The sequence below is a fragment of the Octopus sinensis genome, linkage group LG18 (assembly GCF_006345805.1).
Source record: "Octopus sinensis linkage group LG18, ASM634580v1, whole genome shotgun sequence".
NCBI classification, from domain to species: domain Eukaryota; kingdom Metazoa; phylum Mollusca; class Cephalopoda; order Octopoda; family Octopodidae; genus Octopus; species Octopus sinensis.
Window position 1 is genome coordinate 54,623,466 of NC_043014.1, and position 25,850 is coordinate 54,649,315.

At 38.5% G+C, this 25,850-nt stretch overlaps 1 protein-coding gene across 2 annotated transcripts in view; it reads left to right on the forward strand.

Moving 5' to 3' along the window:
* The window catches only part of LOC115221811, an 85,984-nt gene extending 60,387 nt beyond the window's left edge, over positions 1 to 25,597 (forward strand). Inside the window, exons 2-3 of one of the 2 annotated variants that reach the window (XM_029792044.2) lie at positions 15,402 to 15,559; positions 21,817 to 25,597. In XM_029792044.2, the coding sequence (XP_029647904.1) occupies positions 21,994 to 25,539 (3,546 nt within the window). In that variant the 5' untranslated portion in view covers positions 15,402 to 15,559; positions 21,817 to 21,993 and the 3' untranslated portion in view covers positions 25,540 to 25,597. The remainder of the gene's footprint in view (positions 1 to 15,401; positions 15,560 to 21,816) is intronic. The other variant, XM_036511087.1, reaches the window with a different exon arrangement.
* The last annotated feature ends 253 nt before the right edge of the window (positions 25,598 to 25,850 follow it).

Genomic DNA, 25,850 nt, shown 5'->3' on the forward strand with positions numbered 1-25,850 from the left:
CTTTCTTTCTTTCTTTCACATTATTTGCTATAGTTTTAGTAGCAACCAGTTTGAAACCACCCTTGGTTCTACGATAAAAGGTTCCCATTTTAAAATCACCTAAATTAAAACTTTGTTTTCCAAAATTTCATGTTGATTTATGTTCCAAACAACAGTTTAATTAATAATGACAAAATTATTTTACTAAGTTCTTCGTTATTCTCAAAATTAATTGAAACAAAGAAAGTGTAATTCAACAGAAAAATGATAAAAAAAAAAAAAGATTGAAATCTGTCACTACAAATATATTTTGCTTCTTTGATTGATTCTTGGGTGAAAGATTTCTTCAGGTCTCAGACAATTAAAAAGAAAAGAAAAAAAAGTGTTTCTATTTGTTAAAATTGAGAAATTCAATCCAGTTGTGACAACTGTATTAAGTTCACCCCAGGAGTCTTTACATGGTTATTTGACCATCAGATCTCTCTCAAACCTCACCCTACTGTCTTTGAAACTGAAGGACACATTGCATCATGTAGTCTTAGATACATAATGACTGAAGAAGAAGAAATTTAAAAGAACATTATATTCATGGTTGGAATTTCTTTGACCATGGGACTCCTTAGTCACAGCTGACCAGGGGTTAAACAGCAACAACTTCTCAAATGTCCTGCAGTATAATTAATGGAGGCCTGTTATTGTTGTTTAGTCCCAGGTCTGTCGTGGTTGGGAGAATTTTTGATCAAAGCCATTCCAACTGTATCCACTCGATTGCATTTCTGTGTTCAAGGAACTTAGGACCACATTATTCACCATGTTGTTGTGTGTGTTTTCAGGGGGAATTTAGTTGCAGTTTCTAGCAAGAAGAGTGGCCACTTAAAAGTTCCATCTCTGGCTTATGTTGGTAGAGTTTGTTTGGTTTGCTGCTGAACTTTATTATCTGAATTGTTTCCAAAATTGTGTTATATGTACACACGTCATAGGGGTACCAGTTTCCGTTCTAATTTAATCCATCCTTGTTCCATCTGGTCAAGGACCCTCCCTTCTCAATGCACACATACACATGCATACAATGTGGCTTCCATGACAAACAGAATGTTTGTGGCATGGAATTTTCGTGGGAGAGTAAAAAAACAAATGCGCCCTTCCCTCAGGGGTTGTTTTCAAGTCCTCATTTTGTTGACATGGTAGCAGGTAAGTGCACCTTGCCACACCTGTACCTTGGTACTCGGGTCTTAAACAACCAGAATATTACTTAAAGCTGCCAATCCTTCTGCCATTCCCTTTGACTCTCTAACAACTTCACCAATATGTCATTGGTTTGCTGGTAAATTAAATTCTTCAGTTGCAAGTTTTGGATTTTGTCATATCCTGGTGTGTATTCCAGTTGTTTTATGTTTGTCTTATTCCGTTCTTCTTTTTAAATGCCATTTTTTGGGTTGTTTGGTTTTTTATTTATATATTTTTCTTTCACTTCATCAAATAAATTATGACTCAATTCGATCAGGTTTCTTCTCTTTTCCTTCACGTTTCTTTCTCAAATTTATCCAGCATCTTCTTTCGATGGATGTCAAACTTCTTTCTTCTTTTTTTTCTTTTTCATTTTCTGAAAATGTTATTTGGTTTTTTCTGTGACTTTTCTTCATCTCATCTGATTCTGTTTTTTGCCAGAATTTTCTGAATAAATTTTTATTATCTTCTTTCTCATTCCTCATCTTTTCTAATCTCTTTTCGATGGTATTTAGCTCTGAATTATGGCTAATGTTTTGTGCTGGAATTGAAATAATTAAAGAAAATCATGGTTTTCTTTTTCTTCTTCCCACTGCATAGCACATTGGGCAAATGTCTTCTACTACAGCCTTGGACTGATGAAAGCTTTCTTAGTGTATTTGGTAGGTGGAAACTGAAAAAGCCTGTAGTATGTATATTGTTGCTGTGTTTATGTCTCAGTAACTTAGCAGTTTGACAAAAGAAACTGGTGGAATAAGTACCAGGTTTTAAAAAAATTAAGTGCTGGGGTCGATTTTTTTCAGCCAAAAATTCTTCGAGGCACTGCCCCAGCATGGCCACAGTCTATTGACTGAAACAAGTAAAAGAACAAAAGCTGCTTTCATATTCCATTGTTTCGCATGGGTTCTCGCCTGACTGCTTGGTTAAGAATGTCCCGTCACTAAGATTTTGTCGAGGGTCTTATCTTGGTGACAAGTGTCTTCTATCTGGAGTTGACCAACAGGAATTATATTTTGATAAATGGAAACTGTGTAGAAGCCTGTGAGATATCTGTCGTCTTTTCTTTCAGTCATTAGTCTGAGGCCATGCTGGAGCATCACCTTGAAGAATTTTAGTTGAACAAATTGACCCCATTTGTTTGTTTTTTTAAAAAGCCTAGTACTTTTTTAATCAGTCTCTTTTGCCAAACCACTAAGTTATGGGGTCGTAAACACACCAGCACCAGTTATTAAGTGGTGGTAGGGGACAAACACTGATAAATGCACGACAGGCTTCGTTTACTTTCCATCTACGAAATCCACTCACAAGGCTTTGGTCAGCCTGGGGCTATAATAGAAGATACTTGCCCAAGGTGTCACACAGTGGGACTGAACCCAAAACCATTTGATTGGGAAGCAAGCTTCTTGCCACACAACCACACCTATGATTTTTTATTAAAGAATTTTTTCCCCTATTTTCTTTATCCTTTCTGTTTGGTTTACAACATTAGCAAAATCCAATCGGTTGATAATTAGAGACCATCACTCTTTACTCTTTTACTTGTTTCAGTCATTTGACTGCGGCCATGTTGGAGCACCGCCTTTAGTCAAGCAAATCGACCCCGGGACTCACTCTTTGTAAGCTCTGTACTTATTCTATCGGTCTCTTTTGCCGAACCGCTAAGTTACGGGGACGTAAACACACCACCATCGGTTGTCACACAACCACACACATACATATACATATATACTACAGGCTTCTTTCAGTTTCCGTCTACCAAATCCACTCACAAGGCTTTGGTCGGCCCAGGGCTATAGCAGAAGACACTTGCCCAAGGTGCCATGCAGTGGGACTGAACCCCGAACCATGTGGTTGGTTAGCAAGCTACTTACCACACAGCCACTCCTACGCCTATACACAATCAAATTTTTTCGTAAAACTCGTTATATCTCATCATCATCTTTTTTTAACGCTCACTTTGCCTTTTATTCCATCAGGATCAACAAAATAAAGTACCAGTTGCGTACTGGGATCAATACAGGGGGATTCAAAAGTCACCATACATAAGAACAATTATTTTTTTTTTATAAGAAACAGTTTTTAAAAAAAATTAAATTTTTCCTATGTATGGTGACTTTTGAATCACCCTGTATAATCAACTAACTCTTTCCTCCTGAAATTGCTGGCCTTGTGCCAAAATTTGAGGCAATTATTATTATTATTATTATTATTATGGGTTTTTCTTCTTTCAAATTTGCTTCCATTTCTTGCCGAGTGTCTTCCCGACTCCTAGGACAAAGAAACTCATTGTATACATTGGTAGGCCATTAAACTAAACTCACTTTTTTTTTTTATAGAAATAAAGTTAAATTAAAATACATGGGTAGTAATAGTTCTCACATCGACAATGCTCTTCTCAATACGTGTGATGTACCAGTTAAGACAATCTTTTGCACTTCTTGCAGGGATGGTAAGCCAGGGATCATTCTCATATAATTTTCGGTTCCCTTCTTGATCATTCCTAGTGCTCCTACGATCACTGGTATTGTAACCGCCTTGAGATGCCACATTTTCTCAATTTCAATGAGCAGGTCTTTATATTTTCTGAGCTTGTCAAATTATTATTATTATAATTATTATTATGGCAGTGAGCTGGTAGAGTCGTTGGCACACTGGGCTGAATGCTCAGCTGCATTTCATCTGTCTTTACGTTCTGAGTTCAAATTCCACTGAGGTTGACTTTGCCTTTCATCCTTTTCGGGGTCAATAAATTAAGTACCAGTGAAACACTGGGGGTCAATCTAATCGACTGGCCTCCACCCACCAAATTTCAGGCTTTGTGCCTATAGTTTTCCATGAATTTTTCATGGGTCCAGCTAATTATTATTATTATTATCATTAATATTATTATTATTATTATTATTATTATTATCATCATCATCATCATCATTATTATTATCATCATCATCATCATCATCATCATCATCATCAGTGATATCAATAGTAGTAGTATTGTGGTGTTGCAGGTTTAATGGTATTTCTTTCTTTTTTTTTTTCTTCGTAAGTTATTGAAAAACCAAGACTAAGATTACCTGACCTGGTTTTTTTTGGGTTTTTTTTTTGCTTTTTCCATCTCTCTTTCTTTCTCCACCAATCTCTCTCCCTCCCTCCCTCCCTCTCTCTCTCAATTACAATTGCTTCACTTAATCCGTTTGTTTGTCTAAACAAAGTCAAGTCTGACACAATTTCTCACTTTTTTTTCCCTCATTACAGAAATCTAAGATGTCAGGCTTATTAAACATTATTAGGGGTCGGGTGATGGGGTTGTGGGGAATCATCAGAGCATTGGTCTTGCAAGTATTTGTCGTATCTCTTTACGTTCTGAGTTCAAATCCTATCAGGGTCAACTTTGTCTTTCATCCTTATCATCATCATCATCATCATTGTTTTTGTAATCTGTCCCTTTCCTTTCAATGGACTCTCACCCATCATCCTTTGGCAAATAACAGAAGTCATCATCATCATCATCATCACAACTGTGATGGATTGCCCCACAGTATATCGTTATGGATCTCTACCGTCTGAGTTCAAATCCAGCCAGGGTCAGCCTTGCTTTTCTTGAGTGAACTCAGTAGACAGAAACTGTCGATGTGTTTCAGCTAAACTGTTCGATACAGTGCCCCAGTATGGCCATAGTCTAATGACTGAAACCAGTGAAAGATAAAAGAGATTCATTTCTTATTAAAGTCTAAGACTTCTTTCTGTTGCTAAGACAAAGTTCACATTTCCATTTTCCAAAGTCTTATACTCTATGGTATGTATTGAGTACATTTGTGTCCCATTTGTGAAATCAAATTCGCACACACACATACTTAACCCTTTTGGTACCAAACCAGCCTGAGATTGTCCTTGGTTCTACAACACAAATTTTCTCTTCTAAATTAAAAACCTCCATCACAGTTTCACCTTAATTTATATTCTAAACTCCAGATTAGAAAAGTCAGTTGTTTTATTAAATCTTTCATAATTTTCAAAATTAATTGAAATGAAGGGCCACAAGAAAAAGCTCTGGTGCTGGTGCCAGGTAAAAAGCACCCAGTGCCACTCTGTAAAGTGGTTGGCATTAGGAAGGGCATCAGCAGTAGAAACTATGCCAAAACAGACAATTGGAGCCTGGGGCAGCTCTGCAGTTTGCCTGCTCCTGTCAAAGTGCTCAACCGATGCCAGCATGGAAAACGGATGTTAAATGAGGATGATGATGATGGTGGTGGTGATGATGAAGGCAGTGTGTTTCATTAGAATGTAAGAATTACTGGATCTCTTGTCCACTTACCTGTGAATATCCCAGATGTTTGGTCAGCGGTGTTGTGTTTATTATTAATAACTGGCAGAAGTTTTTATTCATAATAAAAGAAACTATATATATATATGTGTGTATGTGATATATATATATATTATATATATTATATATATATGTATGTGAATATATATATATATATATATATATATATATATATATATATATGTATGTGATATATATATAATATATATATATATATATTGTATGTGATATATATATATATATATATATTATATATATGTATGTGATATATATATGTATGTGATATATATGTATGTGATATATATATATTATGTGATATATATATATATATATATATATATATATATATGTATGTGATATATATATATATATATATATGTTGTGATATATATATATATATATATATATATATATATATATATATATATGTGTATGTGATATATATATATATATATCAGTATGTGACGTCGTGAGTACCACCGGCGATTTTTTTCCTCTGTCTTCCCTTCTCTGGATCTTTCCTTCTCCTTTGTTTCCGACGAAGAGCTCCGCTCGAAACGTTAAACCCTCCTTCTTCCCTTCTTTCCTGAGCGTCCAATAATACTTTATTTGTTCCACGTCCTCGCATTGTTGTGTTTTTTTGTTTTCTTGTTTGGATTAACTTTATATATATATCCACGTTTGCTTTCTACTTTCCTGTTTGCATTACCAAACCTACACACACACCACACACACACACACACCCCCCCCCCCGCATGTGCTTGCTAAGCAGCAGACTTCTCAGCCACATGGCTTTGAAACCAAAACAAAACCAACAATGGCAACTGGTTTTTTGTTTTTCCCCCATTCTCTTTTGCCTTCTTGTTGACATTTTATGATAAAACTGCAGCCAGGATTAAAAAGGCCAGTTTATGCTGTGCTGAGGTGATTTAAGTCAATGTCTTTTGTGTTGGTTATTGTTTATATTTGTTATCAACATTTTTATCTTTGGTGTGTGTGTGTGTGTGTGTGTGGATGGGTGTGGAAATAACATTCCTTTATACACGGTGTTCAGAAAGTCTCCACAGTGAATTGTGGGACCGATATTTTTTGAAGACACCATCAACCCCAAGAGATATTGCTCAAATATTGTCCATCCATTTGTAGGTCAACTCACTGAAAGGGAAATTAATAATGCATATTTTCAGCAAGATGGCGCTACAGTACATACTTCATGCATCACCATGGTGCTACTTCAAGAATTATATATATATATATATATATATAACGGGAAGGTTTACGAAAATAAACAAAAGACGAAGGCAGGTAGAGTACAAACAAACAATTGTATTAGTATGGCGCTCAGGAATAGAAATAAAACAAGTCTTTTACGTTTCGAGCCTACGCTCTTCGACAGAAAGATAAACAGAAAAGAAACAAGGAGAGAAAAAAATTGTGTGTAGGAGCTAACGATCCAATACATATATATACACACATATATATATATATATATATATATATATATATATATGCACTCTTTTTATGCCGGTGGTTTCATATCTGCTCTAGACTTTTGTCATATCTTTGAGCAGTAAAATTCTCCAGCCCTCTATATCCCTACTGTGCACACACACACACACACACACACACACACCACTTCACCTGGCCGTCGTTAATTTGTATCACCTAATATTCAAGTAATGTTACCTGCAATAAACTGGTGCCTGTCCCAGGAGAGATAAATGTCTTGCTTTCTCAACACTCTGACTTTGGAGTCAAGCAGTGGAGTGCACTCACGAGCTCCTATGGTCTCTCTCTAAACCACAGACACATAAAAGGACACACACCATATTTAGAATCGGCCTAGAGTTGGATCTCTGCTTTGAATTGCATTTGGTACTTACCTATCTACAGTATCCTACCAATACCTGGTACCTTCATGGTTGTTTTACCTGTGAACTCCATGTTATTGTACCTTGCCGTTTCAGGCATCCTGCATGTTGATCAGCCTACATTCGGATCAATCCTATGACTCATGTGTGTGTGTCTGTGTTTGTGTGTGTGTGTCTGGTGACACGTAGAAGGCACCCACTACACTCTTGGAGTGGTTGGCTTTATGAAGGACATCCAGCTGTAGAAACGAAACCGTAATCAGACTGGAATCTGGTACAGCTCTTGGGCTTAGCAGTTTCAATCAAACCATCCAACCAATGCCAGCGTGGAAAATGGACACCATATGATGATGATGATGATGGTGGTGATGATGTATTTCATGTTACACTAAGAATTGTCTCAACTAAGTGCAATGGATGCATTCCTCGTTACATATTAATGCAGGCCTGAAACATACATATTAAATGATTTCAAAATATCACTCTTTGCTCTGACTTCATTATTACAACTCAGATAGTCAAGTGGACATTAAAACAATCATGAAATATGATGATGGTTACGTGTGTGTGTGTGTGTGTGTGTGTGTATTTCAAATAGAGGTATTATTGCGGTGATTACTTTTATTTAGATCCGTGTAAACCCCTATGGAACGGAACACACATGTGATCACACAGAAGTCTTCAGTGTGTCAAATTGTCCCAAAAGTTGTCCGTATGTCCAGTTGTTCAGAAATTATCAATGTGTTCCTGTTATCTAGAAATAATCTCCAATTATCCTAGAAGCAGTCAGCGTGTTGTTGAGGCACAGTATGTTTACAAATGGCCCAGTGTGGCTCAGCTGTCCAAGTATGTTCATTGTAATAATTGAAACCTGGATGTAATATCTTTGTACAAATGTGTGACGTCACTAAATAAGGGAGCCCTGATACATATTGTCGTTTGCCATAGATTTTCCAGTTTTATCTCAGCTCTAAGACATTAAACCCTTTTGTTACCATTTTACTATTGAAAAACATTGCATTAGTTCCAATTAATTTAGAAAATAATTAAGATTTTAGTAAAATTGTCACTACTAAGCTGGTGTTTGGACCAAATTACCATGAAGATTATTTGTACAAAGGCTTCTGTTGAAATCGCTTTGAAACAGGAAGTTTATGTCCTAAAGACTGGAACCACCTAGGCAGATAAGTTCCAAGCGTTGTGTCACTCTCCTTTTTATTTTTAGGCTTACATTCTCCACTTTGTCTTTCTATGTCCTTCATTTTGTAATGGTAATATGTTCCAATTTTAGGAGATCCTGTTATTACTTCTGGCAGACAGGTATACATTAAAATGAGTATAAATTCGCCCAGACATAGACTTGTGTTTGTCACATAAATAACGTTTGTCAATGGGAAAATGTTAACAACACGAGAGCCGTTGTGATTGTTCTAAAATATGATTCTGATGCATTGGAATCTAAATGGAAATGAGAATGAGTCAGCAGGTCATTATTCCGAATGTTATCCTTGTCAATAAAACCAAACTCTGCACTAAATGCTTTGCTATTGTCAAACGGAAAAATTAAAAGTGTCCTCAATAAAGATGGAAGCCATTATAAATAAATAAATATTTCTGAAAACACATAAAGGTGTTGTAGTGTACAGAAGTGCTTCATAAACATGTATCAGTTGGGGTAGGTGTGGATGGCTGTCTGGTTAACAAGTCTGTTTCTCAACCACGTGGTCTTGGGTTCAGTCCTAGGCAAGTGTTTTCTACTATAGCCTTGGGAGTACATTTGGTAAATGGAAACTGAAAGAAGCTCATCTTGTGTGTGTGGGTGTGTATTTGTTTGACTAAACACTTCCAGAAAGTGCCTCAACATGGCCACAGTTCAATGACTGAAACAAGTAGAAGAAGAATATCAAATTTATGGGCGTGTGCATATGTGTGTGCCTCCACCCATATCTCCCTGTGTCTGTATATCCTTATCTTGACATCACTCATCATCATTTAACATGCGCTTTCCATGCTGACATGGGTTGGACGGTTTGATTGATGCCTGGCAAGCCAAGAGGCTGACCCAGGTCCCAGTCTGATTTGGCAAGGTTTCTACAGCTGGATGCTCTTCCTAACACCAACCACTCTGAGAATGTAGTGAGTGCCTTTTACATGCCACTGGCATAGGAGCCAGTCAGGTGGCACTGGCATCGGCCACGACTGATTTCACTTGGGTCAACAGGTCTTCACAAGCGCGGCACATCAGCCAACGATTGAAAGGTGCTTTTAAATGGGTCAGTTATGTGACACTGGCATCAGCCATAGCTATGGTCTCACTTGGCTTGCTGGATCTTCTCAAGCACAACTTATCTTCAAAGGTCTCGGTCGCTTGTCATTGCCTCGATGAGATCCAACATTCGAAGGTCATGCTTCACCACCTCATCCCATGTCTTCCTGGGTCTACCTCGTCCACAGGTTCCCTCCATTGTTAGGACATGACACTTCTCCACACAGCTGTCCTCATCCATATGCATCACATGACCATACTGGTGCAGTTGTCTTTCTTGCACATCACATCTGATGCTTCTTATGGCCAGCATTTCTCTCAGGGCGCTTACACTCTGTTGTGTGTGCACACTGACATTACACATCCAGCGGAGCATGCTAGCTTCATTTCTTACAAGCCTACGCATGTCCTCAGCAGTCACAGCTCATATTTCACTGCCATGTAGCATGGTTGTTCACACACAAGCATCATACAATCTACCTTTCACTCTGAGTGAGAGGCTCTTTGTTGCCAGCAGATATTGGAGCTTTCTGAACTTTGCCCAGGCTATTCTTATTATAGCAGCTATGCTCTCAGAGCATCCACCTCCACTACTGATTTGGTCACTGAGGTAACACAAGCTATCAACTGCTTCTAGTTTTTTGCCTCTGGCATGTGATGGAATCTGTTTTCTGTACATCTTCGGTGTTTATTGCACCTGTGCATCTGCCACACACCAAAACTATCTTCCCAGTTAACCTTTCTTTGATGTTGCTGCACCTCTTATGTGTCCATAGCTTACACTGGGTAAACATCACCAAACTAGGAATATTATGAACACTGTTGAAGAGTTACAATGTGTAAAAATATGATCAAAATATGATCCTGAGGAAAAATCTGTAAAGGCATTTGGCCATAGGATACATTGAACGAATAAGTGCTCCTCCAACCCATGCCAGCATGGAAAAAGTGGACATAAAATGCAACAGTGTTAATACATATATCTACATAACTATAGGTCTATTGTTTCTTGTCTTGTTATGTTTGTCTGACGGAAGAGAATAAAGGGAATAGTCTTAGAGTTGGAAAAAATTAGCTCATTTCATATTCTCTCTCTCTCTCTCTCTCTCTCTCTCTCTCTCTCTCTCTCTCTCTCTCTCATATATATAAATATATATATATATATATATATATATATATATATATATATATATATATATATATTGTATAGGTGTGTATAAATATGTATATAGGTGTGTGTATATATGTATACATGTGTGTGTGTGTGTATTGGTTAGGGATGGTCTCTGATGATTGCCATATTTAGTCACTAAGTCCCTCGATGTCAAAATGAACTTAGCCAATCACTAAATAAAGATCGATAAAATAGCACCAGACACAAAATTCTGGGCCACAGTCCAAAAAGAAACCAGAGCCTTGAAGTGAGTTAAAGAGTGCTTCTTTCATCTTTTGATATCTTTCCATAAATTAGATGCCTCCTAATTCCTTGAACCATTATTCAAGTCCATAAATCTTCAGAAGAAGAACATCTCTTGCAGAAGAGAGTTCTGCTAATATATTCCGTCTCTTATTCCGGAATCCTTTCTTTGCCATTGAAATACATTCTTCTGCAGTTCTGCTGCCTCCTCTTCAGTATTACCATGATCTCCACCTCATCCTGCAATAATTAGGTTACCAAACGTCTGTGATGCCTTATTCCAGAGTGAATTTCTTGAATTACTTATCATATTCCTTGGCACTGAACCTAAACTCAGAAAACTCTTGTTGGATGGCTGGATGGTTGGTTGGTTGGATGGATGGATGGCTGGCTGGTTGGTTGGTTGGTTGGCTGGTTGGTTGGTTGGATGGCTGGCTGGCTGGCTGACTGGCTGGTTGGATGGTTGTCTGGTTGGTTGGATGGCTGGCTGGTTGGTTGGTTGGATGGCTGGCTGGTTGGTTGGATGGTTGGCTGGCTGGCTGGCTGGTTGGTTGGTTGGTTGGATGGTTGGCTGGCTGGCTGGCTGGCTGGTTGGATGGTTGGTTGGTGGGTTGGTTTGTTGGTTGGATGGTTGGCTGGCTGGTTGGTTGGTGGGTTGGTTTGTTGGTTGGATGGTTGGCTGGCTGGCTGGCTGGTTGGTTGGTGGGTTGGTTTGTTGGTTGGATGGCTGGCTGGCTGGCTGGCTAAATGGTTGGATGGCTGGTTGGATGGTTGGTTAGTCCATTGGCACCTCTCACTTGCAACAATGTCTTTCTTATTTATTCTCTCAGTAAAACAATTAATTCAAGTAAAAACAACCACTTCTCATTTATTTACATGCTGATAACTATTTTTCTTTCTTTCTTTTTTTTTTTTTTTTTTGATTTGTTTGTTTCCCCCCCCCTCTCTTTATCTATGCATAAGAAATATGGAAATATCGCCAAATAAAGGAAGTCTTGGGAGGAAATTAACAGACATTAATGCCAGCACAGTGTCTGGAGATCTTTGCTGAATTCAAAGACCTGGTTTATGGCCACTTGGACATGCAAATAACAACAACAACAACAACAATAATAATAATAATAATAATAATCATCCTTTTATTGTGTCCCCTGGCCTCTCTTTTGAATGCAGCAGAAGGCATGTGCACACACGCAGTCATATGAAAGCGCAGGATGTGCATTCATTGCCCTATAAAAAGGAAGGCCAGGAGAAGGATTGTCAAACAATAAGTTTTTATCATTTTACTTGTTTCAGTCATTGGGCTGTGGCCATACTGGGGCACCACCTTCTAGAGTTTAGTTCTGTGGCTCTCAACCTGGTGGGGGTTAGGTCCATTATAAGATTTTTTCACGGGCCAAATAGATAAAACAGTAAATTGAGGTTCTGTGGTAGTATTGTAGGGGCTGATGAGAAAATTTTGTTTTAGATGTATCTATATTTAATCAACTAAGTTTCTTTGTCTCGTGTTTTCGGCCACTGAAACCTGTTGTCTCAGAGAGTTCCATTGCAAACCCACACAAGGGAAACAGATGAGGGCTTTTGCAAGAAGTATCCATAAAACTAGTTTTTGAACACTGCATGGCTATGGGGGGTTCCACCAGAATAAAATAGTAATCAAAGGGGTCCATAGGTAATAAAAAAAGGTTTAGTTGAACAAATTGATCACACTGGGTTCACTGCCACATGATATGACTCTCCACATGATATGACTCTCCACATGATATGACTCTCCACATGATATGACTCTCCACATGATATGACTCTCCACATGTGTACTGGAGTAAAGTTGCAGAATTATTCTGTGGACTTTGGGAGGCATCATCACGATCTGCATGTTCAGGCATCTACCTGACTTTATGTGATTAATGTCACCTTAATATTCATTATCTACCTGTTCTGTGATGTAGAAGTGATGACAAAATGTCAACATCCAACTAAATTTTGTCTTTGTGACCCCTGTTTTTTTTTTATCATCTACTTTGTGACCCTTGTTTTTTATCATCTCCTTTGTGACCCCTGTCTTTTATCGTCTCCTTTGTGACCCCTGTCTTTTATCGTCTCCTTTGTGACCCCTGTCTTTTATCGTCTCCTTTGTGACCCCTGTCTTTTATCGTCTCCTTTGTGACTCCTGTTTTTTATCGTCTCCTTTGTGACCCCTGTTTTTTATCGGCTCCTTTGTGACCCCTGTTTTTTATCGGCTCCTTTATTGTTTCATTCTCAGTTTTGATGTTGCCTCTCCTTCTGCCCTACATTAATCAATGGACCTTATATCATGCCACATATCATTTAAGGCTCCTTTTCTCTGTTCCTTTGAAGGCATGTGGAAACTCGCTCGGGCCTTCATGAAGGATAAATAGTTCACTTTCCCCGCTTACTTTGATAAATTCCTCAGGCAAGGAAGCACCACCTTTTGTAACATACCACTGCCATGCCTCTTTCTTGGGCTGGATTCAACCTATTCCTCTAAAACCTCCTTTTGCAGCAAAGGGCTTGTTGTCAGTACATTTGTTGAGATTTTGCAAGTTTTCATTGCTGTTGTTTATATTTTTGTTAGTTTTTGTTAGATGTGCAAGTTTTCGTTTGCAAATGTTTAAAATCTGATTGTCTGTGTCTTTGTGAATATATCTTCTATTTCATTGTCACTTTTCTGTTTATCATTTCCTTTTTTTTCTCAAATTCTGTTTTTCTAGTTTTAATTAATTTTCAAATATTTGAAAATTATTTCAACGTTCGCCATTCTTTTTTGGGGTGAAGAGGGAAAAAAACTTATCTGTAAATATAATATGTGACAATTATTCAGTAGCCAAGTTTTCCGATGGCCGGATAACTGAAGAGATGGTGGTGTGGATTTCCACCTCAGCATCTGAAACTCAGAGTTTTATCTTGGCTACCGAATAATTGTCACATATTACATTTACAGATATATATATATATATATATATATATATATGTATGAAACATTTAATATCCTTTTTCACTTTATGTCTAGCACACAAACAATTCTATCACCACTAATAATAATGATAATAATAATTATTATTGATTTTTGACATAGGCATAAGAGCATATGTTTTTGGGTCAAGCTGTAGTAGATTAAATCAACCCAGAAGAATGAAAAAATTAAGTTGACTTTAATTGGATTTGAACTCAGAACATAAAGGGATATGACTCAATGGTGCAGAGCATTCTGTCCAATGTTCTATCAATTCTTCCCTGACACATAAGTTAAGCAATTGACCCTTACGCTTATTGAACCACAGCCATTCAGCAGGGAAGGGCATCCAGCTGCAGAAACATTGTCAGATCAGACTGGGCCTGATGCAGCCTCCTGGCTTCCCAGTCCCCAGTTGAACCGTCCAACCCATGCTAGCATGGAAAGCGGACGCTAAATGATGATGTTTGATCCTGATATTTACAGCTGGATGCCCTTCCTCTTAGCAGCCCCTTTACAGCATCGGCTGGGCAAACATTATTGTGCAATCAGCTCCACAGAGTCTTTCTGCCACTGAGCTAGAGTGTCCCTTCATATGTTAATTCTTGTAGGACCAGCATAGCATAGGGGTTATGAAGAAATATGCATTGAGCATCAGTGCTATATGACTCTCTGTGAAATTAGGTCCTCTGATTAAATTATAGGGTTTCATTCTAACAGATTTTAAGGGGGATTATTACCCGTACATACATGTGTAAACATGTGAGCGTGTGTGTGTGTTGTTTTTCCAAGTGTAAGAGTACTCATGTTGAGTTTTAAATTTGTATGAGGCTGAGGATTCGCTCAGTCACCAATAAGTTTCACACAGTAGTTCATACCCTAATCCATCTTAGTTTGGGAGAAGACACCAGGGTAGAGCAGCATTTGAGAATTAAAGGCATGAATCACCAGCTCCATGTGTGTATGTATGTATATAAAATGTGTATATACACACACGCTCATACACGCACACACACACAAGTATATATACACAAATTCTTTGTTATTCCTTATTTAATTTCCTTTTTGTGATTTCATTTTTTGTGATATTTTTATATATTTATGTACTTTGTTTTTGTAGTTATATTGTTACTATAATTATTGTTATTGTTATTATTATTTCCAGTGATTTTCGTATATTTATGCATTGTTGTTTTATTCTTGATGTTATTGATTGTAATTTTTTTATTTTATTTTAATTTTCGTTTTCTTTTTTCTTTTTCTTTTTTTCGTTTCTCTGTTTCTTTTTTTTTTTTTTTTTTCCTGCTCCTCTCTCGACCATTTTCCAATTCCATTCAACACGAAAGACTATATCTGACCGTCCCTCTAGATTCTGCCGTGTCGTCCCAAAAACCAACAAACATGGTTCCCCTCGAAGGGAACCATTTTAAAAGGGAATACCCCACCCGATGTGCGACTTAAAAGCATCTTACGTATGGTTGGCATTTAGCCAGCTTCCCTTCCGGTGAGTAGGCAATCCACGCCTTTCCCTGCAGACTCTCTCTCTCTCTCTCTGCCTTCTCTCTTTTCCTTCTTTCTTCACCTTCCTCCTTTATACCTGCCTTTCTTTCACTTTCACTCACTCACTCCTCTCACTTTCTCACACATTAGTCTAGTTTCCCTTCCACTAACATTTCTTCTAATCACACCTAGTTTTTTTTCTTTCTTCTTTTTTCTCTCTCTCTCTCCCCTTCTTCAAAAGGCTTATTATTAACACTAGTCTTATCTTTATTAGTATTTCTTTTATTAGTATTATTATTATTATTATTATTATTATTATTAGTATTGATATTTTCTGTCTGTATTTTTTAGTTTCTATTCCATGTTTTTTATATGCTTAATTATTTTCTATTTCTTCAAATGTGTTACGTGTGTGTGTGTGTGTGTCTGTGTTATCTAGTTTATTTTTGTGATGCAGTCTTTTACACACACACACACACACTCACACACACACACACACACACACACACACACTCACACACACACACACACTCACACACACACACGCACTATTTTATACACAGGTTCACATCCATTTTTCCAAGGTAAGCTAGGAAATGGATGGAACAGTTAAAAATGGATTGACAGTTACAAGAACACTGATGTCTAGCATTAACATGTTACATTGAGTGTGTGTGTCTACATGTATGAATGTTTATGTATACACACACACACCCGTGTGTATAAATGTGTATATAAATCTGTGTGTATGATGTATGTATATATTTCTCTCTGTGTAAATCATTTCCCATTGGAGTCTGCTTTGCAAGGGAGACAATCTGCTGGAAATGGAGAGGAGAGACGATTCCACCCAGAGATTCTCTCCTTTTCTGAAATTTTGTGAATAAGGAACGACTACATTATATAATATATATATATATATATATATAAACTCCTAACCACTCTAAGAAATGAATTTTTCCGGTCTCATGGCAAAGCAATGGTTGCTGAGATTTCATTCAGAAAGATGCCCAGTAGTGTCACACTCACATTAAGGGACTTCGCATATGTGTGTTTATGTGTCTATATGTGTGTGTGTATAGTGGTGGGGGTGTCTTTGTGTTCGTCACCCACCACTGCTTTGACAACCAATGTTAGTTTGTTTATTTCCTCATAAGACCAATGAAATCACTGCTGGGCTTCAAAGAAAAGTCCTAGGATTGATTTATTTCGACTAATCTACTTCAAGGCAGTGCCCCAGCCTGGCCACAGTCCAATCAGTGATATAAATAAAAGATAAAAGATATACAAAACAAAGCCTAGAAACGAACGGATGGACTCAGAAGTGTTAATCCCCACCCAACAAACTCTGCACAGAGATCTGTTCAACGATGATGATGATGAATATATGTCGTAATTATGATTATACTAGAGATTATATTGGTTAACTAGCACTATGATCCAGCAACGCCGGGTCATAGTGCTAGTGCATGCATATACAGCTGCGTGCGTGCGCACATACATGTGAGTACTGTCCAAATCTCCGACCAATCACATACAGCTAGCTGGCATTCAATTGGCGTATCAAGTTTCGGGCATTTTGATTGGGTTTTGCATAGAAAATTCACAAAAAAGTCACTTCTATTGATTTCTTAATGGCTTTGCAGGGTGACTGGGGAAATGTAAAGATGTGCACGACCACCCTTGGACAGTTTTGAATGACCACAGAAAATGCGAGCCCTCTAACTGAAAAATTGTGGATTTGTATAAAGGACATGCACACACACACAAACATTTTGCCGTTTATATATATAGAGATGACCAGCTATATAAAGTAGAATTGTCTAATGATTGTTTATATGAAATAATCAGAAAATAAATTGTCACAGATAGCAATGGAACACTGTGCTGGTGGTGGCACCATCGAAACAACACCTGTGCCATGTAAAAGACCCTGGTGCTTGTGCCACCTGAAATGCACCCAGAACACTCTGTAGAGTGGTTGGCGCTAGGAAGGTCATCCAATTGTAGAAACCAGGGCCAAAACAGACAATCAGGGCCTGGGGCAGCTCTCTGGCTTGCCAGCTTCTGTCAAACCATCCAACCCATGCCAGCATGGAAAACGGACATCAAATGATGATGATGATTTATTTTTAATCTAGACAAAAATTTCTACTATAAATGAACATTAAATATATTGTCATCACATTTTATGTCCCATGAAATTATTTTAAAAAATATATATATTGGGAGAATTTGTTTCAAAATGGGGCCTTTTTTTGGTTTTGTTTTGTATTTTTGTCATTTTCTAAAAAATTTAATATACTATTTCAGTTTAAGATTCTGATTAAAAAAAAATGTTTTAATCAATTTTTTTATTTTTTTATGATGATGATGATGATTTTCTATTTAATTAAAAATAATTACCAGATCTTGAACGTCTGATGTTCAAAACTTGTTCCTTTTTTTAATTTAATAAAGAAAAACAGGGTTTTTAAATAAAAAAAAAACCAATCCTTAGTTCTCCTGCCAACCTGGCCATTTCTACATCCCTCTCTCAACCGAACAATAAAACTGAACACAAACTTTTTAAAATCCTCTGTCATTATCGAAAGTAGATTGATTGATTTTTTTAGATAAAAAGCATGATTGCATGATTTCCACAAAGTTACCTTTGTAGCAAATGCACTTTTACAGTTTTCACTCGTTAAGGTCAAAGGTCACCTTTCAATTTAGTTTTTGTTATATTTAAGATGTGCAAACTTTTACAATGTATTTTACACAGCAATTATAATAAATATGGCTAAGTATTCTTTTATTACCTTACATCATAAACCCTAACCCTAAACAAAAGTCAGTGTGTATCGTACATTTGGGATTCTTTTTTCTGGGATTCCGTTTCCCATAATTAGGGATGCACTATATAGACAAGGGGTTGTTATGCCTCAATTGACACACACACACATCTCTTTGGATGTATGTATATATAAACCCATACCAAATAAGTACTTGTGTATAGAATTCACCTGTGTGTATAGGAGGAGGAGGAGGAGGAGGGAGAACAGGCCTGGCTGTGTGGTTAAGACAGTCAGTTTGCAACCACTTGGTTTCTGGTTCAGTCCCACAGTGCAGCACCTTGGCCAAGTGTCTTCTTCTATAGCCCTATGCCAACCAAAGCCTTGTAAGCGGATTTGATAGATGGAAACTGTGATGAAGCTTGTGTGTATATATACATATAAATATGTGTGTTTGTGTTTATATACATAATATGTATGTATATGCACACATGCTAGGGATACAATAGTGACCGATAGAGTGGCTAAAGTGTTGTGGAGGCTTTAATCCTATGACATATAGATGCCTCATTATTCATTTCGTTTCTTGAACCATTTTGTATTTTCTAAAGCCAAAAGAAAAAAAAATCCAATAATTGATTCATTGAAATTAACTGTGGATCTCTGCCCCCTCTCCACCCTCGCCCGCTCCTCTTGTGTTCTGTCTCCGATTTAAGACTGAAAATGGGAATAAATAAAATGTTATATGGAAAATTTACTGCATCCAACATTTTCTTCTTTGTTGGGCTGATCACAGTTGCCTGTTGAGCCCTTTTGCTATCAGTCCACCTGAGCCAACTCCTGGGCCTACACTATAATAAACTTCTAGTTTTTATGTGATCAGAATTAAAACATTCCATCAACGTTTCCTGTCAGTTTTTATTCTAAACACCAATTTAATAACAGCAAAAATTATTTTTCCAAACTCTTCATTATCTTCAAAATTAATTGAAAGGAAGAAAGTTTTATTTCAGTAGAAATATGGTAACAAACAGGTGAACACCTGAACGTAGTGAACCTTTGGTATTTTCACTGCCGCTATGTTCTGAGTTCAAATTCCGCCATGGTCGACTTTGTCTTTCATCCTTTTGGGGCCAATGAATTAAGTACCAGTTACACACTGGGGTCGATATAAACTTAATCCGTTTGTCTGTCCTCTCTTTGTTTAGCCCCTTATGGGTAGTAAAGAAATAGGTATTATTACTGACATCTAATCCTCCAGTTACGTTCCTGCTTCTTTTCCCCCAAAGACATAAAATCACAGATGCCCCAGCCTGGGCATCAGCCACCAGCTGCGTCGCCCTCACCTGTGGGTGGGGGAAGCAGACTTACAAAGATCATGGAAACTGCTGCCCCCTACTGGAGCTGTAGTGGGTCTGGTGTAGATTGACATAAGGGAGATAACTCCTCTCAAATTGTGCAGTGTCTAGCCATGAGAAATTTGTACATGCTGAGTATACAAACAAATTTTATAACTATTATTCATAGTTGTCGATGTTAAAATCTCACCTAAGTATATATTAAAAAATGAGTAACATTATTAATGCATACTTGCCTCTAATGAATATATTATATATATATATTAGAAGGTTTGGAGATGATGTTCAGGTATTTCATATTAGAAGAAATGAGGTACTCAGAAATCTGGATGGTTTTATATTTACTGATATTTATTAGTAAGTTATGTGTTTTTATAAATCATATATTAGCACTTGCGTTCACTCTAGTAGATTTGACAAATCTGCTAGAGTGGATGCAAGCGCTAATATATGATTTATAAAAACATATAACTTACTAATAAATATCTGTAAATATAAAACCATCCAGATTTCTGAGTACCTCATTTCTTCGAATACATATGTATATATATGTCAGTGGCACGTAAAAAGCACCAACCGATTCTGGCCGTTTGCCAGTCTCCTCTGGCCCCTGTGCCGGTGATATGTAAAAAGCACCCACTACACTCACGGAGTGGTTGGCATTAGGAAGGGCATCCAGCTGTAGAAACACTGCCAGATCAGACTGGATCCTGGTGCAGCCTCCTGGTTTCCCAGACCCTGGTCGAACCGTCCAACCAGTGCTAGCATGGAAAACGGACGTTAAACGATGGTGATGATGATGATGATGATATATGGAAGAAAGAAAGTAGCACACAACACAATTCATAGGAGTTCCATACATGTTTTGATAACAGTTTGAATCAGTTGCACATCACATAAAGTTTTGTAAGTGCACAGGACGTGCCCATCTCATCAGATGCTAGAAGCGGACTGGATGTATCTTACATGCCCCGTGCTGCTTTGAGTCTTGTGGAACTGAGTCCCAAGTGTTATTCAACAACATGAAATATTGGAGTATCTCGATGGGTGTGTCGATCGGTGGTGGTCGTCACCTTCCAAGTGTAACTCTCCTGCCATTGTCTCAATACCTTTTAACCCTTTCATTACTGTATTTATTTTGAGATGCTCAGTGTTTCTTCCAATTACTTTAAATATAACAAAGAATTTAGTAAAATAACTTAGTTATCATTAAGCTAGTGTTAGGAACATAAATTGTGATTAAGGTTTGGTGGAAGATTTTAATTCAGAACTTTTGAAAACCAGACATTTGTACTAAAGAGCCAGGTTGGTCACAAAAGGGTTAATATTGCCTCCACTGTCAGCCCTCTCCACCATTCTCCCATCCTACAAGCATCATTTGATGTTTTGTTTAATAAGTTGACATCGGATGTTACTTTGGGGTTCAAAAGTTTAGCCCCCATACCCTTCCACTACACAGCATCTTGGGCAAGCACCTCCTACCACAGCTTGATCAGGACCGTAAGAAGGGGATTTAGTTGACAGAGACTGTATAGAAGCCTACCATGCATGCGTGTGTGTGTGGTTGTCACTGCTTGGATATCAACAGAAGATTAAACCATTTCTGTATTATGTCTCTTTTTTTTTTCTTCTTCTTCTTTCTGTCATTTCCACTGATGCCATTGTAAATATCAAAGACCAACGCTTGGCCATTTGCAAAGCTGCAACCAGCCTTGCCATCATTCACAAACTATGATTATACAAAAGAAAGTGAAATAGTTTTCACATCAAAGCTGTTGATAATAAATAGAGAATTGATCATCTGGAGATGTTGTTTGTGATGAGAGAGACTGGTAACCAGCATCCAGGACGATGATATTTAGATTCAGATTTTCATGGGACAAATGGAATTATTTATTAATTCCACCATTTGGTGTTAAGGGATTAATTCTTGTTCAATAGTAAAATCTGTTTCCTATTGTATTTGTTATTAAATCAGAAAATAATTGTGTTTTAAATACTGGAATTAAATAATTTTATTTAATTATTACATTGTTTACGATACTAATTATTATGTTAGTTTATTGAATGCATTTCATAATTTAAATTTTTATGTATTTATTTATTTTATTTTATTTTTTTGCTTTCAGATGCTGCTTTGGTGAAAGAATCTTCTCGAAAAAGCATCGTTTCTCTGGCCAAAGTTGTCTGCAGCATCCAGGACAGAAGCGAATTTCTATTTTAAACTGTTACAAGTCGTTGATTGTGGTTTTATTCTTTGGCGCTGCAGATCCACTGAAAGAACTAGTGTATCTCTCACAGAATCAATGACTTTAGACAATCTAATGGTCGTTGAATCTGAAGCAAAGAATCAAACTGGAACAGATAGCTCCAGGAATGTCACATTTGAATCCAGTAACTCGGCAAGTGACGCGTGTCTACAGGACAACACCTCCAAGAGCTCGTGTGAAAACAATGCTTCTATATGCAAGTTGGAAGCTTCTGGTTCTGAAAGTCTTTCCCCTATAGAATTAGGTGAAGGCCATTCTTTAGCTGCCGATTCTCTTTCGGAGAACTTCAAACATGACGTCAGAATCTACGAAACTGCTCAAAATGCCATCATTGAATTGTTACAGAAGACCAAGAAAGCCGACGAAGAAGACGGCACTTTTGAGAATGTGACAAACGAAACGAGAGTTGCCACTGATAGCATTCAGGGGTTGAGTGATTTTGATGAAATTGAGGACGAAGACGAAGAGGATGGTGCAAGCAGCGAATTAGAGACGACACAGAGAACTCTTGCTGGACTTGTGGAATTGTCGGGCAACCTTTATGAAATTTCAAACTTTCCTCAAAATCCTTCGAAAGAAGATTTCAACGAAACCAACTGTATTGAAAATAATGTTTCAGGAGAACTCGGTACAGTTGAAGGAGGCCACGCCTATATAACAACAGACTCCGTAGGAAATTTGGAGATTTATGGGGGGAAATCTACTGTCGATGCAGAGATTCTAACAAACAGTATTGTTGATTGTGAAAGTTCTACCAATGATAGAAGTCAGGGAGAGGAGAATTATGTGGATTCGATGAGTGAAAATGATGCCACTGTAAATATAATTGCAACATTAGATACTGAGGAGTCCAATGAAATCCACACTCGTATGAAGCAGATATTGGATGGTTCCGGAACGAGTGAGCCCACAAATATAGACAACTGTGAGAAAGGACTCTGTGATTCTACTGCTGCAGCTGCTGCTGGTTTTGAGAACAAAATTTGTGATTCTGGAGGCTTGGAGAATTCTTCCGGTGGAGAAAGCCTGTCGGAAAGTGTTGGCATCGGTGCGAGAGAAAGCAACCCACCGCGTGGAGAACAACACAACGACATTTGCAGTCGAGTAAATTCAAAAGGCAATATTTGTGAAAGTGTCCTTCCAATGGACAATATTTGCGGCGCTGATGTTGCTATGAACGATTTGTGTGAGGCAGACCTTCCTATGTCAGATATGTGTGAACCAGAAATCCCTATCAGTGACGTGTGTGCTGCAGAGATACCAATGGCTGATGTGTCTGATATTGCAATGCAAGACATCTGCGAATCTGATATTCAGATGAATGCCATATGTGATAGCGATATCTCTATGAATAACATTTGCGCCTCTGATATCCAGATTGGCACAGTGTGTGGGCCAGAAATTACCATGAGCAATATCTGTGGCACCGATATTGGGATGAATAATGTATGTGTGGCTGATATTTCAATGAGCAATATCTGTGTAGCCAACAGTCCTGGCAATAATATCTGTGTATCGGATAGTCCTGGGACCCATATCAACTTCGCTGGAACCAGTATTTGTACATCGGACAGTCCCGGTAATATATGTGTCACCGATAGTTTAACCAATAATATCTGCACCCAGGAAGTTCTTGCTAATAACATCTGCGCCACGGATGCTTTGGGAAATACAATTTGCACAGCAATTACACTTGAGAACAACATCTGTGCCACCGACATATCAAACCTCTGTGTAGCGAGTGTGGCAAAGAACGTCAACCAAGAAGCATTAACCAACTCCGATGGCAGTGTGGCCAGCATTTGCCAGACTGATACCCAGGGTGGTTTGGTTGATGTAAGCATGATCAAAACGGAACCAGCCAGCAGCAATACGTACGGGGTTTGTCTGACTCAGAACCAAACAAACGACCAGGTTGCCGAGACAACGGCACCGGATGCTACTAAGAAGAAAAGACCAAGTCGACCAAAGTCATCGGTACCCGAGACTTGTACTGTTTGTAACCGAGTGTTTACAAATTCAACCAGTTTGAAGAAACACATGAAAACCCATTCGGGTGAGAAACCGTTTGAATGTGATGTTTGTAAAAAATGTTTCCAGGAACCAAGCAACTTGAAGCGACACAAGATCATCCACTCAGGTGAGAGGCCGTTTAAATGTAAAGTTTGTGAGAAAGCATTTTCACAGTCGTATACGCTGACCAGACACATGCGCACTCACAAACCCAAAACAGAATCTGTTGAGACGGTCAACGCTACAAGCGGAGCAGTTGTCACGACCACCGACAGCACCGTTGCGATCAGTGAAAATGGATCTGAAGACCTGAAACCATTGGCTACCAGCAGTTGTGTTTCTGCTCTGCCAGCTATTAGTTCGTGTGTTACTGCTTTACCTGCGATCAGTACCTGTATGACGGCCCTGCCATCAATTAGTACATGTATTACAGCTCTGCCAACTATTAGTACATGCATGACTGCTCTACCGACTATAGGTACTGTACTACCAACTATCGGCACCTGCGCCACGGTGCTGCCGACCATCAGCACCTCAGGCACCACTGTCTTACCTATGAACAACAACACCATACTCCAGGGCAACAACGCTTGCCTGGCAGTTATTACAAACAACGGAGAGACTGTGTCTTCAGTTGGCAACATTTGCACAGCTGGACTTGTTAACACCATATTGGCTGCTGCAAGCTCATCTGACAACCTCGGCAATGGTTTGTGCGCTGCCGAGGGCCCCACAGTTGAAATAGAGAGCAGTATGTGCTCTCCTACTGAACTTGCAGTTGCCGTGTGTGGCACCGACGTCTCCAAGAACAGTGGAGGCGAATCAACCGTATCTTCCAAGGAATCGGAAACTTTTGATTTGGATACTCTCAGGGAAAATGTTGAATCTGCTTCGGTGGAAGCTGTTGTTGATGGGAACCAGGTGTCTGAGGAGGGGCTGTTGGAGGAGAACAAGATGGTGGTGTGTAAAGTGGAACCAATAGATATTCAGAACGAAATATTTGAGACGGCAGAAACGATCAAAACTGAAGGTGGCGTGAACAGTAACAGCAATGGTAGCAGTGCCAACGGACAGAAGAAGAAGAAGAAAGCGAATCGCTCCAAGTCAGTGGTTTCAGAAGCTTGCGCTATTTGTAGCCGGGTGTTTACGAATCTGACAACTCTAAAGAAACACCTGAAAACTCACACAGGGGAGAGGCCATTCGAGTGTGAAGTGTGTCACAAATGTTTCCAGGAGCCGAGTCATTTGACCAGGCACAAAAGAATTCATTCTGGAGAGAAACCATTTAAGTGCAAAGTCTGTGAGAAGGCCTTCTCCCAGTCGTACACGCTGACCCGGCACATGCGAACACATTCCGGCGAACGCCCGTTCAAGTGTGATGTCTGCAGCAAGGCCTTCTCCCAGTCCTACACACTTACTGTACACAGGCGGACACACTCCACCGACCGACCTTATGAGTGTGAGATATGTCACTCCAAGTTCTTTGAGGCGTCCCATCTCACTCGCCATTTCCGGACACACATAGGAGAACAGCACTTCACCTGTGAACTTTGTCATAAACACTTCTAAAGGAAGGAAGGTGCCTTGGCCTTCACTTCGTGCTGGAAAAACATAGAATTCAAAAAAAGAATATATAAAATAAAAAAAACCAACAACAAACAAAGGCAGATATGACAGTACGGGGTCGTGATTTTATATATTTGGGGGCAAAGAAGAAAACAAAACAAAACAAACAAACAAACATGAAAACCCCTTTTGTTGTTCCCTTTTTTCTTAAGTGTGTGAAGTTGTCGGGGGGAGGGAAGAAAAACTATCGGGGGGGAAAATGGTGTTGTTTTTATTTTTTCATGTCATCTCCCACTGTTTAATTGGTCAAATGA